The sequence below is a fragment of the Tamandua tetradactyla genome, chromosome X (genome assembly GCF_023851605.1).
Source record: "Tamandua tetradactyla isolate mTamTet1 chromosome X, mTamTet1.pri, whole genome shotgun sequence".
Classification (NCBI taxonomy): Eukaryota; Metazoa; Chordata; class Mammalia; order Pilosa; family Myrmecophagidae; genus Tamandua; species Tamandua tetradactyla.
The window spans coordinates 18979160-18996940 of record NC_135353.1 but is presented as its reverse complement, the minus strand read 5'-3'; the positions used below and the strand labels follow the sequence as shown (position 1 = coordinate 18996940).

The window sequence follows — 17781 nt, the reverse complement described above, 5'->3', positions numbered from 1 at the left end:
CAATTGACTTTTTCTTTTTACTTTTCTCTTAGAATTTTTAAAAAAATTTTAGTCACACACCAATTGATTTTTTTGTTGTTGTTCTTTTGTAATTTTGTTTCATTTGTTTTTTTTTTGTTGTTGTTGTTGTTCTTACCAAGCCCACTCAACTGGGAAAGAATAGTCTGTTCAACAAACGGTGCTGGAAGAACTAGAGGACCCCATCTCAGACCTTAAACAAAAATTAAATCAAAATGGATCAAAGGCCTAAATGCAAGAATCAGAACCATAAAACTCCTAGGAAAAAAAACAGAAGGAAGTATCTTCAGGATCCTGTGTTTAACAGTGGTTTCTTAGACTTTACATTGAGAGCACAAGCCACAAAATAAAAAAATAGATAAATGGGACCTCTTCAAAATCAAAAACTTTTGTGCATCAAAGGACTTTATCACAAAAGTAAGAAGACAACCAACTCAAAGGGAAAATATATTTGGAAACCACATATTTGATAAGGATTTAATATGCAGAATATAATATAGAAACCTTACAACTCAGCAATAAAAAGACAAATAACTGAATTTAAAAATAGGCAAAAGACTTGAACAGACATTTCCAAACAGAATATACAAATGGCTAAAAAGCACATGAAAAGATGCTCAATATCATTAGTTATTAGAGAAACACAAATCAAAACCACAATGAGATAGCATTTCACACCCACTAGAATGACTATCATTAAAAAAAAGGCAAAATTACAAGTGTTGGAGAGGATGTGGAGAAAGAGGAACATTCATTAATTGCTGGTGGGAATGTAAAATGGTGCAGCTGCTGTGGAAGACAGTTTGACAGTTCCTCAGAAAGCTAAATATAGAATTACCATATGACCTGGAAATCCCTCTACTAGGTCTATACCCCAGAGAATTGAAAGCAGAGACTCGAACAGATATTTGAACAGTGATGTTCACATCAGCATTACTCATAATTGTCAAAAGGTGGAAGCAACCCAAGGGTCCATAAATTGATGAATGAATTTTTTTTAATGTGGTATATACATACAATGGAATATTATTCAACAATGGAGGGGAATGAAGTTCTGATTCCTGTGACAACATGGATGAACCATAAAGAGGTCAGGTTGAGTGAAATAAGCCAAACACAAAAGGACAAATATTGTATGATCTCACTGATATGAAATAATTAGAATAAGCAAACTCATAGAGTTAGAATCTAGAATATAGGTTACCAGGGGCTTGGCTGGGGGTAGGGAATAGGGACTTAATGCTTAAATAGAACAGAATTTCTATTTGAGCTGATCATAAAGTCTTGGAAGTGGATGGTGGTGATGGAAGCCCAGCATTGTGAATGTAATTAACAGCACTGAGTTATATATATAAAAGGGGGAAACTTAAGGCTGTATATGTTACCAGAATAAAAATCAAAAGATAAAACATAGGCCTATACAACACAGTGAACCCTACTGCAAACAACGGACTACAGTCAATAGTACCATTATAAAAATGTTCTTCCATGAAATATAACACATGTGCCACAGGTGTCAAAAATAAAGGTCGTATATAGCACTGTAAACTATGAACTATGGTTAGTAGTACAATTATAATATTCTTTTTTGATTTTACAGTCATCAACTGTAAAAAAGTTTTCATGCTAATGCCAAGTGTTAATAATGGGGTGGGGGGAGAGATGTTTGGGAACACTTGTCTGCATAAGTTTTCTGTAAAATTACAACTTCTTTAATAAAAAAAATTATTAAAAAGTAAATTATTGCATCAAACGTAAAGACTTTACTCCTATAATGACTGATGAAAGATTGAGAGTTGTATACCCTGGAGAGCTAGAAACCTCCACTGTAAATTTTATATGGTTCTCCTAAGACCCCAGACAAACCAACAAATGTTGTACCTGATTTTAGCTCCCCTTGAAAGATGATGTGCAACAGAGCAAGACAGTATGTTTAATGAGTTATGCAGTGATCCTAACATTATACAGATGCTACATTGTGAATTTCTCTGCCAGGGGGTTGGGATCAATATAGTGATTCTTCCTGTGTCTATGCAAATGTTCTAAGGAACTGCCACATTTTAGAATCCCTAGAGGCAGAATACAAATATCTTATCCCTAATCCAGCAGCTGAGCTATCAGTGTGACTTCACAGCTTCTTCATGGACTTTCATGGTTCTGTCCAGGGACAGTTCTCCCCCAGGATCCATACCTTCTCTCTCACTATGTAGAAAGCGAAGCCAAATCACCATCAAATAGTCTCTATAAAAGCTGTGAGCCAGGACTGGCTGCCAGTCCTATGTCTAATCTATTCCCATATTTTTACAATTCTCTTTCTCCAATCAGATCAATGTGATCAAGGCCATCACATTATTTCTAACATGGAGGGGCTCCAAATAAAAGGCTAGAACTTGGAAAATGATGTGTTTCTAGAATTTGATGAATTATTGCTAAAATGACAGGTGGTACTTGCCAGAAATACTTTCATTACATTGTTTCATATTACAGAGAACAAAAGATCACAGGAGTGATATTTCTTATTTTTATTTTTTTAAGGCAGCATTATCTTTCTGGTAATGCAGTTTTATTGAGCTATATTCACATACTGTATAATCACCCAAATTGTATAATCAATGGTTCACAGTATCATCATATAGGTGTTATATGATTGTGATCATATATGGATTGTGATCACCACAATCAATTTTTGAATATTTTCATGACTCAAAAAAAGTAGAAATAAGAATAAAAATAAAGATAAAAAAGAATATCCAGAACATCTCATACCCCTTATCAACCCCACCTCACCCATTATTTCTTTTTTTTTCTTACTCATCTGTCCATACAGGAGTGCTATTTCTTAAAGAATAATTACTTACTTATTCTGAGGAGAAGAAAGCTGATCTAGTTCTATTAACTGATACTGTTGCTCTCGTTTTTTCACTGGGAAAGAAAACAAAGCTTATTTAAGAGTCAGTCAGAAGCCTACGCATCTTGCTTCTTTGAAGGTCAGTGACTTTCTCACTCACAACCAAACACACACACGCACACATCATTCTCATCACCAAGAGATGATGACTTCCCATGAGTTGCCTCATGGGAAGGACTCAATAGCCACTTTCAGATTGCTGTGTTGCTTCGCAACTGCTTCTCAAACACGAGAGTTCATTTTCTTGTGTAAAGTTCATCCGCCAAAGTAGTTTAAACAATCCCCTGAATTTCGATCTTATGATGAATTAGTTTAACAAACCCTTTCATTATAAACAGTAGAGAGCAAACATCAGCCCCCTTCCCTATAAAAATTATCACAAAATCTGAGTCAATGAGCTGTTATTGTACTTCTTATTCTGAGGAATTCATGTTTGAATTTACCTGTAATAAGTTCCTGTTGCTTCAATAAAATATTTCTTATTTCTTTTAACCATGACACCTTCGCATCTGTATTTGGAGCCTAAAACATTTAAAAAAAAAACAAGGCTGGAGACACTTTTTTTTCCTTTTTAAAATGATACTTTATGATAAAACACGTTATTAAGTATATCAAAAATGATATACTCCCCCTAAAATCCATATTTAGGTTCTAATTTTTTCACTCTTAACACTTCTAAGAAGCAAATAATTAGCCATAAGATTAGATGAAATAATATACCCAAACTATTTTGAAACTGCCTATGAATAAAAGAATAACACTCTGAGAAAACGCAAATATAATATCATTTTTTTATTTGCAAGACGGTTCTTTTAATAATATGATTTTCTTTATGTTTCATTTTGATAAAATAATCTCTGCTGTTTCTGGAAAGACAATCTATTACAGAATAATTTAGTTGCTGATAATAAAGTGAAGACTTCTTTAAATGCTCTCCTATTACTCACAAGATAAGTTTGTTAAAAGATACCAAGAGCTACCATACTGAAAGCAAACCAAGGAAACATATTTTTATGGATTGTAGTCACCTAGTACATACTTTAAAAAAAAAAGACTGGATATTTTCAGCAGCTATCAGCACACTGATTCATCCCAAGTCATGAGACAAAGTATTTATTGGAATGACAGCATCTTCTTGAAATGTTTCGATTCCTCTCCCTCTTTGTGAAACAGGATGGGTCTTACTGTACATCGCATTTGGCCAAGGCTTTAACTATGTTCTTTAAAAGCAGGGATCAGATCTAAACTGTTACAGCCCCATGGCTCAGAACCAGGTACCCTCTGAACTATTATAAATCTGTAACTCTAGAGATGTGATGGAGACAGAAAAGCACCTGCCAAGCTGTCAGCTATAGTTGATAAGTCTCCTATTGTAGTTGTGAAAATTTAAAGACCTAAAAGGTACTACAGATGCATCTCAATTTAAGTTGTAAACAAGTGCTACTGGGATAAAGGCTTAAATAGATGACAATATTGATATAATATTTAAGTGACCTACATGAAAGGGTGAGAGCTTTTGTAATGTGACCAAAATGATTTTTGTTTGCGAATTCAGACTTTTGAATCTCAAAGTAGGTGATGGCTTTTCTAGAATAAATTTGAAATGACCAACCTGGATAATATAAACTTCCTCCTTCTCACCACACCAGATTTCAAACTTTCGATTATCTCCTTTTACGTATTCAGTGATCCCAACTTCATCCATCTATAAAATATGTCAAAATTTTCATGAGCATTTTATTTTGAACATGAAATCACATTAAATCTACCCCATCATTGTCATTATTGGAACATTCACTTGGGCAAAATTTCCACAAAAGGATAGGTATGATCATAGACATGGATATTTAAGTGTTTTCATTGAATTATGTACTTGATAGTTCAGATTATATACTCCATTCCAATGACTGAAACAAATGTTATAAATCTGAACATCCAAGCAGTATGTCTTAAATTGAATTTTGTCATAAATTAACCACCTACTTTTTAAATGAATTGTGTCAAACACAGAAGTAATAGTTGATAAAAGTAATGTAAATACTTTAATAACTATTTGTGAGATCAGTTAATCTTATAGATTATTACTTATCTCTATAGAAGCCCTACACAAGTTACAAACATCCAATTTGCATTGGGGGAGGTGACCAGCTTGGCACACAGGAATTCCCTGAATTTCTACCAATCCCTGGGCCCCTCTAGACAGCAAGTAAGTCACCATGGGACACCGATGTCTTCTTGAAATTTTGCATGCAATACCTCTTCCTTACGACATCTTTTCTCCCCCTGTGCATGACAGGGCACAGGACAAACCTCTCCATTTTCTTTCATCCTTTGCTGCCCATAGTTCGGTTGATTCCATTTTGAGCAATTTCACTCTGTTGTACACATATGTTCATTTTTAGTCCCCTTTTGTCTTTCCCTTCTTCTTGCAATTCCTGCATGACTATCTAAAGGAATATCTCACTCTCTATTCCATTTAAGAGCCCCCCAAATGACCCTAATTACAGCTGATAGGCCTCAAAGTGCTAGTGAGGCTCCCCTACCAAGACAAAGGAGAGCAACTATGTTTGAAAATGAAAATGACCTATCAATGAAAGAGCCTGTGCCATATAGCTTGAAATAGAAATTACTTTCAGAATGCCCCAAAATATCTTTATATTCCTCCTCATCCACTTCAACTCACCTATTTTTGCTCAAACATCAGGATTTATGATAAATAATAATCTCATGTTCAACATTTTTTCAATTAATTTTGTTTCATTCAGGGTTTTGTCTCAGTAGCATGGTAAGATGGAAAGCATGCAGGCTTTGGAGTCAGAGAAGACTAGGCTGGAATTCCATTTCTAACACTTACTAGCTATGTACCTTTATGTAAGTTGCTTAACCTTTCTAAACTTTGGTTTCATCAACTGTAAAGGGGAAGGTATGGATCTCATACAGTTGCTCTAAGGATTAAATACCATTATTAAATGCTTACCTCATAAAATTAACTTTCTAAAAGTGTGAGCTTGCTTTTTCCCTTATGAAGACTGCAATAATTCTATTTCATTGCAAAAAATTGCATATTATTATAGATTAAATAAGCTTTTGTGAATTGCCCTGGAAAACTAACTATTATATCTATTAGGAAATATTGTTCTCAGTTCCAAACAATTCATTTACACATGATCTTCCAGAATACAATCCACTTGTAACTTAAGAACTGTATATCTTTTTCATAACTCAAAATATAATTCGATTGAAAGGTTTTTACTTATTCTTGTTTCCTATGTCATGAAAAAAAGGCTGTATTAGAGTTTAGAGGCAGAATTAAATGTCTAACTACAAGTAATGAAGTTGTATCTATAGTTACACTATGTTCTCTGCCTTATCCTTCATATTTTCATTCATGATTCCTGGTAACAATGAAGATTTTTTTAATTATTTTTTTCTTTAATTTTTTGTTTTTAGTGTTTGTTGAAGTTTTTTTAATTATAAAGCATTTTATCTAAAGATAGCTTACTGTGTCAAGTCTTAAGGCCTCCAATATCAACCCAATTTTCCACCTGTCCCCAGGGAAGCATGGGGATGTCAACTAACTTGTTATAAGTCACTCAGTGTGTCAAGAACACTTGGACTGTAACTAGAAACTACAATCTGAAGACTTCTTTGCATCTCTGGGATAGAGTTTAGTCCCTTCCTGGGTTACTGATACAAAGTCTTTTAAAATCAAGTTTGAATTGCATTTAGCAAAAATTTAGATAGGCTGAAGTGCTAGGAAGCAGTCAGAAGCAAGGTTCTGGATATAAAAACAGCAACATGAATGTTCCTTAAAACCATAGTTTCTAAGATTGAAAAAGAATGAAAGAAAAGAAAAGAAAATGAGAATTACAATGAAATACCCTGTGAAAAGTATGATTAGTATATATTTAAGAAGAACACATAAACTGGAGGGTATACATCAAATAAATTAGAATGGCTGCTACAGGAGTAGAGCAGAGAGTGAATATGGAAAATGGGGATGCAGGGAATGAAAAAAGGAATGAAGAAACAAGAGCAAGGCCTTGCAGCAAAGTACAATGGTTAAGACCATGAACTCTGAAGCCAACTGCCTGGGTTTGACTCTGTACTGCACCACTTACTAGCTATGTGACCTTGGCTGAGTTACCTCTGTGTGCTTCACTTTTCCCATCTTTGAAATGGGGATAGTAGTGCCTACTTCTTATAAGGTGGTTATGAAAATAAATGAGCTAATATGGTTCTGGCACAGAGTAAGCACTATGAGCACATTTGTTTAAAGAAAAAAAAACGATGAAAACAAGTGCATGAACCAAGGAAACTGAAGATCTCATATCCCTCCATCATACTAACTGTGACTTTTGCTTTGCACGTAAAATATATCACAAGGTGGAATTCTAGTTTCGTATGATAGAGACAAGAACACAGGCTATTTCCAGTGAGAAGCTGCTTCACAGAAGAGAACCTCTCTTGGGAAGGGTAAGTCTTAGAAACCAATAACCTAGTGTGATGGTTAGGTTCTGGTGTCAACTTGGCCAAAATGATTAGGCCCAGTTGACTGGTCAGGCAAGCACTGACCTGACTGTTGCTGCAAGGATATTTTGTGGCTGGGTGATTAAATCATCAGTCAGTTGATTGCATCTGTGGCTGACATCTGAGATCAACTAAGGCATGTCTCCCACAACAAGATAATCCAATACTTTAAAGGCTTTTAAGGAAGAGAGACATTCACTGCTTCTTCAGCCAAAGAGCCTCTCCTGTGGAGTTCGTCCAGACCCTTCATCAGAGCCGCCAGCTTCACAGCTTGCCCAACGGATTTTGGACTCATCCATTCCTACAGTTGTGTGAGACCCCTTTATAAATCTCATATTTACAGATCCTCCAGTTGGTTCTGTTTCTCTAGAGAGCCCCAACTAACATACCCAGATTGTTACCACTTTACCTAGTAATACTGGAATCTCATGATAGGAAACCAAGAGGAGGTAAGCATAATGCAACCTTAGAAATGTCCTAACTTTCCTAGTTCTGTCAGTCACCAAGCCTGTCTACTTTCCGTTGGCATATTTCACACTTCTATCCCATCTTCTCTGTTTCCATGGTAACCATGGTTCAAATTCACATGATTTCAGTACCTCACATCAGTTCCTCCTTACTCTAATGCACTCTAGAAATATTCTGTTGGTGTCCCATCACTGTGACAATTCAAAGGTAAAGTAGAAAAAATCAATATAAGCAAGAAACATTACATGAGGCATTAAACAAGGCTACCCCACAAATAAAATGTGAGTCAAGCGGATTTGGGTCAAGCACACCTATGGTTCTACAGATGAAAGTAAAGTATCTTCCCAATGAATATGTATGATAAGAGCAAATGATCTGAATCCCGCCTGAAACAGAGCATAAGTTTTGGCTCTCAAGCAATGTTTATTAGAGGTCCTTAGAGACTTCTGGGCTTGGAGGAGGACTGCAAATTCCAGAAGAGAAACTGGGCATTTGTTGTGAAGACAGATTTTCAGAAAAGTTCCTGTGGGTTCAGAAGTGAAGCTGGGAAAGTAGAAATGGGAGGAACTCACACACATGACTCTGGGGCAGATATCTAGTTAAGAAGAGCTTGGAGTTGATACCTCAGCAAGGCCTTTTCTGGCAACCACCTAACACAAATATCTCAGGCTTATTTCAGGACACGTTGCTTTGTCCTCCTTATTTATTTATTTTATTATTATTTATTTTTTATTGATATATATTCACATACCATGTAATCATCCAAAGTGTACAGTCAATGGTTCATGATATCATCTTATAGCTGTGCATTTATCATCACAATCTATCTTTTTCTTTTTTTGTGAAAAATAATATATATACAAAAAAGCAATAAATTTCAAAGCATATTGCAACAATTAGTTGTAGAACAGATTTCGGAGTTTGGTATGGGTTACAATTCCATAATTTTAGGTTTTTACTTCTAGCTGCTCTAAGATACTGGAGATGAAAAGAAATACCAGTATAATGATTCAGCATTCATATTCATTTGTTAAACCCAACCTTCTCTGTATAACTCCACCATCACCTGTGATCTTTCTCCCACTTTTTAGGGGTATTTGGGCTATGCTCAGTCTAACTTTCTCATGTTGGAAGGGGCTGTCAACAATATGGTATAAGGGGATGGACTACTTGATGTTCTAGAGAAGCTCGGCCCTCAGCATTCCAGGACTTATCTGGTCCAGGGTACTTTGTCTTCTTTATTATCGTGGCTGGACATTTCTTCAATTCTCAACTATCCTGGTGATGACAACTATTGAAAGATAATGCTCACAGAAAATGACCAAAACAATAGCAATTGGAGAACCAAGGGCAATCATTTTCTCTATTTCCCAAATGCCCTATAACAAACCTTATATTGCTTTTCCAATTTAAAACTCAAAAGACAAAAATTAAAGCGATGAAAAAAAAACAAGAAATAGAAAATAAATCCATCAATTATAGGCACATATGAATTAGCAAGTTCTTCTTGTCCAATGACAAAACCAGTTGATGAAGCACTGGGTTGTGAGGGATTTCCTTAAACATTACCGCTCTTGCTTTAATGTTAAACTATCATTATGTCAGAAGAGCAGGATGGGTTATGGGAGAGAAGAAAGTCATTTTAAAGAACAGGACAGGGCAGGTATGGAAAGCGTTCAGTTTTAGGTGGCTTTGGACACCCAGGAAGGGAGGTGTTAGGAAGTGGAGGAGGGATACAGGAAGAAAGGAGGGAATATGCTGAGCTCAAAAGTTATCCATTTTTAAACTGGATTAAGGAAAAGGAAGAAACTCTCCCCTCCTTATCTCTCCAGCACCTTATAAGGCCCTTTGCTACCCAAACCAAGAACTCCACCCACCCATGGGCATTGGCAAAAGTTAGCTAGTGGGGAGCCTGGGATAATCCTCACCATTCACCATTTCAAACTATGCTGGGCAGGTGGGAGAGCACTTAGGGGACCCCAGTGGGGACTGCCCTGGGGTTGGCATGGCGGAGGGAAGGAAGGGGTCAAAGCTCTGCCTGACCTCGCTCTCATTCCAGACACAGAAGCACTGCTTTACCTGATGTACGAATAACACTTCCACTTAAAGTTTCTTTTCAACGAAGGGATATGCGGCTGAAATATAAAGCCCACTCATCTGATCCGAAAAAGTGCACAAACTGGGCATAGCCATATACAAATGAAACAATATTACATTACACAATTCAAATGATCTTACTTTCAAATAGTGCTTAAAACTGTAGGATGGATATCTGTCAGAGTCTTCTCCATTCTCGACGCGCCTTTTGCAAAAAACAATGGCTTTTTCATACAAGAAAAGGTGTCGCCGCATTGGTTTGAATCTAGCAAAATCCTTCATTTTCGTAGCCCCTTTCCTGTGTCCTATCCAGACACTGAATGCTCCTTGCATTAACATCTTGCCCAGGTCATTTAAGTTTCCCTAGAATGGAAATCAAAGCCCATTACTACAAGGGAGAGCTACATCCAGATCTCCAACATCAACATACTCGGGTTTAGCTCGAACTACTAAAATCCAGAAGCATAAACTATACACTATACACTTTTTACAAACTTAATCATTATATATCGTTAGGTTAAAACAAGCCATGTATCATATATATATATAAAATTATAGTGTGGCAGGGGACGTAGGAAACCCCCTTTTCCCTAGCTTTAAGTTTCCCTGCGGAGGTATTTCAGCTGGAGTTACACACACCCCATTTCTTCCTCAATTCGGATTGGGGATGGCATATACCAGTCCACGTTTCCCCACTGGAGGAGCTAATCTGTTGAAAGGCTGCAGATTTGATCCTTTTCTTCTATATCTATCCTGACTCGGTACAGCAAGCAGCAATTCTGGGACGCAAACATTCCTTCAAGCAGGATGGGGATCGGGGGAGGATAACAAACCCATTCGGCCACTGGTTTGAAGCCAATTCTCCACTTAGCATTAGTAGTAATAGTGCTGACACCTTACTTCTCGATTCGCGCCAGGAGGGGAAGAAAGGGATATAAACATGTTTAACCCCAGAAACTGCAACAAGTATTAAAATAGACTTACGATATAGCCAGTTATTGCAGTCTGGTGCATGGAGTCATTAACTGTCTTCAATAAATCCAACATTGTGTCGAGTGCCTCCTTTAATTGCTCCATTCCTTCACAGTCTTGGCTACATTTTAATAGCTCCTGTAATTAGAAATCAGGAATTAATATTTGGCAGATATTAATAGCTGGAGAATATGAATACATTTTTTGCTAGCATACCTTCAAGGGAGAATCCAAAGATAATGTCACAACTTTGAGTAATTTTTTTCATATGCACTCTGTCACATTAGTAGTATATTTAATAAGAATGTCAGAATTGGGGAAGAAATGGAACAGTGACTGAATAATATCAAACAAAGGGCATTTGATGCTTTTGGAGAAGAAAAACAAAAGCTATTAGCAAACACTAGAGGCTGGTTTTAAAAGCAATTCCACATGCTTTGGCCTTTGTTTTCTAGTTCTCTCCATACAACAGTCTGTTTTATCCATGGTACACTCAGTAACGCATATGCCATAGAACATTGTGAAAATACATTTTAAAATAAGTTTATGTTATATTTAGACTGATCACAACATTTTAGTAATACTTTCATGCTACCCTAGGGAAGGGCTGTTTTCATTTACCATAGAGAAGACCCATATGAAATACAATCTCAAAGCTGTAGGAGAGATTTGTTTGTTTAGTTCTTCTTAGCAATATTAAAAGTTCTGCAGTAAAATGCTATGCATAAATCAACAGCAAATCTATAACTTGTATGGTGAATTAAATAGCTAAAAAGCCTCCAGATATTATCAGTGTGGCATCTATGCCTAAGGCTCTTGCCTGCCACAAAGAAATACAGGGGTACACTGAACTCATTCTAATAAAGCCAGCCTCCCCAATTTGAGTGCTTCTTAGTCAGCCATCACCTTTTCAATGGCTTTGTCACATCTGACCCAAAGGAACAGAAAAAGAAAGGAAGGAATGCTTTATGTAATTACCTTCAGCAGTAACTGATATTTAGTAATTCGTTGCACTGGTTTGAGTAAATAGGAATCCAATCCAAGTCTGTGTTTTAATTTTCTTTGACATTCCTGGCATTAAAAATAAGGATCAATAAATTTAAATTAAGACATAGACCTGTGAAAATGCCAGATGTCAATTCAGTAGACCCAATGTGCAAATGCTTCTTGCATTTTGAGAAAAAGTAACGAGAAAAATCATTGTTTCACATGGTATAGAAATTATAAGAAGCAGTATATCTGACAAACAACAGTAAATATTATTTCACGGATTTGGGAGTTAGAGAATTCCAACACACCACAGAATAAAACATTTTCATATATAAATTTGCATTTATGTGGAATGCTTAAAAGGTGAGAAAGCAAGGAATGACTATAGATTAACATGATTAAAAAACTCACCAATATATTCAAAAAAACTAACAAAAGGCTTGGGCTCATAGGCTAAGGCCCAGAAAAGATGAGAGAAGAGACAACCTTGACAAAAATTGGAAACTAGAAACCAAACTAACTAGTGGTAAACAACTGAGCAAAGTGGAGAAAAGTAAATCTCAAATTGGTATAGGGAAAAGCTGAGAAACAACTCAATTTGTGGTATATAATGTGGCTTTCCCATCACAAAGACTCAGGAATTACAGAGTGGGTACTCCTCAAAGTAGGAAATGAAGGTGGGGTTCAATAAAGGATGGTTGTTGAAAGTTAAGAAGCAATTAGGTGATAACAAGTGTTAACATGGATGTGAAAAAATCAGAACCTTCATACAATGCTGGTGGGAGGGTAACACAGTACAGCAGCTTTGGAAAAGAGTGGCAGTTCTTCAAAAAGGTAGACACAGTAAAACTACAAGACCCAACAATTCCACTCCTCAGTGGAGAATTGAAAACAGGTATTGATACAAAAACTTGTATACAAATGTTCATAGCAGCACCCTTCACAAGAGCCAAAAGGTGGAAACAACCAAATGTCCATCAACAGATGGCGATATATCCATACAATGGAATATTATGAAGCCATAAAACAGAATGAAGAACTGAACCATGCTACAACATGGATGGACCTTGAAAAGCACACAGACGCAAAATATCACAATTGTAAGATTCCATTTATATGGCATGTCCAGAACAGGTAAATCTATAGAGACAGTAAGTAGACTAATAGTTGTGTAGGTCCACGGAAGCTGAGAGAGGAAGCAACTGAAGCCAGAGGCTGAAGGCAAAGAAACCAGGAGCAATGGACCAGCAGATGCCCGCCATGTGCCTTCCCATGTGACAGACATATCCCAGATGCCCACAGCTTTTTTTCAGAAACGTTCTCTTCCTCTTGATGTCTTAAGTTGGACATTTTTACAGACTCAGAACTGTAAGTTTGTAAACTAATAAATCTCCATTGTAAAAGTAAAAAAAAAAAAAAGAGTTGTGTAGGGATGATTGCTAAAGGATACAAGGTTTCTTTCTTGGAGACAAAATTGTTCTTAAATTGATTGTGGTGATAGCCACACAGCCTTGTGAATATGGTAAAACCACTGAGTTAAATGGACATCAAAATCTTAAACGAAGAAGAAGAAAAAGCAAGTAGCCTCTCTGATCGCCCACACCACTGTGAACAACTGGGTGGCTGCTGCCCCTCTCTCACCATGGGAAAGGATGGGATGTTTATTTTCCAAAGAGCGTAAAACAGAGGGATACCATGCCCAGCTGAGGGACTAGTACTATACTGAAAAGAAGGAGATTACTTGAATATTTACCTGACCAAGTTAAGAGAACCCCAGCTTTCTAATTCTACACGACTCCCAAAACACTGGCAGCCAGACACTTATGTACCAGGTAGTATATTGGAGAATCTGACCAGCCCAAGGGAAAGGACCTAAAGATGCAGGTATTGGGGGTTCCTCCAAGGAGATAGTTTGAGGCAAATCACCCTGCACTGAATACCATAGACAACAAACTTACTCATCCACAATAACCTTCCAATCAGCTTTTTAGTATTCATTCTTAATAGAAGTGAACAAATATCACCATACATTTGAAGAAAGCATTTAATATAAGTGTCAGGAACAAAAGGAAGAAAAAGAAAAAACAAAAGTAATTTGAAGGTAACAGGAAGTGTGTAGGGAGAAGAAAACTATTTTTTAAAGGGAAAATCCCATTATAATTATCTTCACATAGATAAGTGAAGATATCGAATTCTCAAAACAAGAATATGAAGTTATTAAAAGGAACATTCGAAAAACAAAAACAGGGGTGGAGCTCCTCAAAATTAAAAATATAATGGCAGAAAGGAAACCCTCAATGGAAAGACTGGAAGATAAATTTAAGGAAATATCTCAGAAAGTAGAGCAAGACAATAAAAAGCTGAAAAATAGAAAACATCTCTATGGTGGGGCATTAATAGATAATACTCACTCTAAAAAAATCAATCCAATATCTATACAATAGAAATTCCAGAAGGAGAGAATGGAGAAAATTGAATGGAGGAAAGCAAAGAAGTAATCCATGTACAATTGGACAGGAAGTTCTCAATTCAAAGGAATTGCCATAAGTCCAACAAAATGAATAAAAAAATTGCCAACGTGAAGGCACAGCATTATAAAATTTCAGAACCTCGGAGATGAAAGAAGTACCTGTAAGTCTTCAGGGAGGAAAAAAAAATGTAAATCACCTACAAAGGAACAAAAACCAATATGGTATCAGATTTCTCACCAGCAACACTGGAAGCTAGAAGAATTCCAGTGGACCAATACCTTCAAAATTTTGATGAAAATTATTTCTGTCCTAGAATTCTATGCCCATAAGATTTTGTAGGTTTGTGCAGAGTGATGCCCCAATAAATCCCGAGTGATTTGAACAGTGATTTAAAAAGTATTTGCAAAGTCCCCTTGGGGGAATGGTGAGAAAGGGGGAAAATTCAACTTCCACATGTGAAGAATTCCTGATATTCTCACAAGCAGTGGGGACAACTAAAGCTATACGCCGAGCCCTCAATCCTGGGGTTTGTTCATATGAAACTTAACCCCGCAAAGGATAGGCTAAGCCTATGTAAAATTAGGCCTAAGAGTCACCCCCAAGAGAACCTCTTTTGTTGCTCAGATGTGGCCTCTCTCAGCCAACACGACAAGCAAACTCACCACCCTCCCCCTGTCTATGTGGGACATGACTCCCAAGGGTGTGGACCTTCCTGGCAACGTGGGATAGAAATCCTAGAATGAGCTGAGACTCACCATCAAGGGATTGAGAAAAACCCTAGAGTGAGCTGAGACTGAGCATCAAGGGATTGAGAAAACCTTCTCGACCAAAAGGGGGAAGAGCAAAATGAGACAAGATAAAGTGTCAATGACTGAGAGATTCCAAACAGAGTCAAGAGGTTATCCTGGAGGCTATTCTCATGCATTAAATAGATATCGCCTGTTTAGTTAAGGTGTACTGGAGAGGCTGGAGGGAACGGTCTGAAAATGTACAGCTGTGTTCCAGTAGCCATGTTTATTGAAGATGATTGTATGATGATATAGCTTTCACAATGTGACTGTGTGATTGTGAAAACTTTGTGTCTGATGCTTCTTTTATCTACCTTATGGACACATGAGTAAAAACGTGGAATAAAAATAAATAATAGGGGGAACAAATGTTAAAATAAATTTAATAGATTGAAATGCTAGTGATCAATGAAAGGGAGGGGTAAGGGGTATGGTATATATGAATTTTTTTCCTGTTTTCTTTTTATTTCTTTTTCTGAATTGATGCAAATGTTCTAAGAAATGATCATGATGATGAATATACAACTATGTGATGATATTGTGAATTACTGATTACATATGTAGAATGGAATGATCATATGTTAAGAATGTTTGTTTGTTTGTTACGCTTTTTAAAAATTAATAAATAAAAAAATTTTTTAATTAAAAAAAAAGAATTCTATGCCCAGCCAAATTAACAATCAAGTGTGAGGGTAGACTAAAGACATATTCAGATGTGTAAGCTCTCAAAAATTTAACCTCCCATATACGCTTTCTCAGTGAAACTTCGGGAGGATGTATTCCACCAAACAACGGAATAAAACAAGAATGATAAAGACCTGACATCCAGGAACCTGACGAAACAGGTCAAGAGAATACCAAGATGTTCACCAGGATACCAAGATGACAGCTGTGCAATAGGCCTAACAAGCAACTAGTCTAAAGAGCAGGTCAGAAGTCTCAGGAGCAATTTCTTCAAGAATGTGAAATTCAGAAAAAATCTAATGTGTTTAAATTTACTGGAAAGAGATTTACACACCTGAAAAGGTTTGGGGTAGAACAATAATATGTACCTAAAAAATTAAGTGAGTAGAAAGACAATTGCAAGAAAAACAAAAGGGAAGGCAGAGCAATCATTTTAATTCTATATGATTCATCAGAGAATGGAATTTACATCGTTTTAATAATTTAACACTGACTATCAATCTATACAATATCACAATGTAGCTATTCAGAAGATCTGGAGGAAGGCAAATGCATGTATGTATATGATAGTTGGGAGGGGACACTGAAAAAGAGCTAAATCCTCATCTTCCATGGTGAGGCATTAATAGAAAAAGCCCTACTCTAAAAATTCAAGAAGTAACAGTATAAGCATGCTAACTGGAGATATGGAGGTAAATAACAAAAGTAGCTAAAAGAGCAGAACGTGGTTGCCTTGGGAACAGCAAACGTGTATATACGCACATGTGTATGCATGTTTGTGTGTGTTTTGGGGAGGGTGGAATTGCTCTTAAACCTATGTATACATATAACTTACTTAAAAGTAAAACCTGAATTTATAAATAAGAAATGCCAACATCTTCCAGAAAAAGTATGCCTGATACTTGAATAGTTACTATACCTGGAAAAAGGCGCATTCTGAATACTTCTTCCAAATTATCTCTGAGCTGGGCTTATTCTGACAATATTTCGCATACATCTGAAAATCATCCTTCTGCAGTAAAAAGCAAATTCAGACTATTACCAATTTTTGAATGTGTACTTTTGAGCAAGGGTGAACATGGCCAACAACTATGGAAAACCGGCCTAAAAGGTCCTGTCATATTGGCAGCTGGTCAAGTGCTCTTTTTGTATTGCAAGAATGGTAGGCCCATCTGACCAGGATGGCAGGACACATAATTATCAAAGTGATTTCAGAACTTCTACCTACCAAGCTTGAGAGTTAGAGAGTGAAAAAAGCCTTCTCTGACTGAACTTTAAAAATGGGCTATTTTTTCATAAATATGCACTAATAGGGTATCAACAAATAGGCTCTTGCTATGCTTCTTTTCTCTCAGTTCCCTGGTGAACGACTGATCTTGTAGGTCATCTCCAAAGGAGAACCTACAGTCCTTGGTCATCATTGGGTCATCATCAGTGTAGCATAACCTATCTAAGCATCTGTCCACGGTATTCCCTTTCCCTGGAATCATCTTTCTCTGACTCTCATCTAATGAATGGGCTACCCCCTTCTCATTCTTTAACAGTCAATTCATGAGTCATCTCTTCTATAAATCAATTGGATGTAGAAAAGATGCCTTCTTCTGGTATATCTCCAATACAATATGACTGACACTGTCCATAATTAATGGTTCTCTTGATTTTGCACCTGAATAGTCTTGGGTTTGGTATCCACATTGTCCAATTCAGTTCTTGGTGCATAGAAGGTGCTCAATAGATGGTTGTTGAATGAATGAACGTGTCATCAATGGCCATTTATTAAACTGCTGCTGATAGCCAAGATCTCTACTAACTTTATGAGAGATACAAAGATAGACTGGATATGGTAGCTGGCCTC

General features: G+C 36.7%; 1 protein-coding gene across 4 annotated transcripts in view; it reads right to left on the bottom strand.

Annotated features, from left to right (window-relative positions):
• The window catches only part of MCF2 (MCF.2 cell line derived transforming sequence), a 128439-nt gene that overhangs the window by 9602 nt on the left and 101056 nt on the right, over window positions 1–17781 (bottom strand). For all 4 annotated transcript variants that reach the window (XR_013169606.1, XM_077146824.1, XM_077146826.1 and 1 more), the window contains 7 exons: window positions 16846–16938; window positions 11972–12064; window positions 11006–11131; window positions 10163–10384; window positions 4539–4631; window positions 3370–3448; window positions 2877–2940 (listed from right to left, as the gene is read on the bottom strand). Coding sequence is in view for 3 of the 4 variants with exons in the window: in XM_077146824.1 (XP_077002939.1) it covers window positions 2877–2940; window positions 3370–3448; window positions 4539–4631; window positions 10163–10384; window positions 11006–11131; window positions 11972–12064; window positions 16846–16938 (770 nt within the window). In the remaining variant the exon portion in view is untranslated. The remainder of the gene's footprint in view (window positions 1–2876; window positions 2941–3369; window positions 3449–4538; window positions 4632–10162; window positions 10385–11005; window positions 11132–11971; window positions 12065–16845; window positions 16939–17781) is intronic.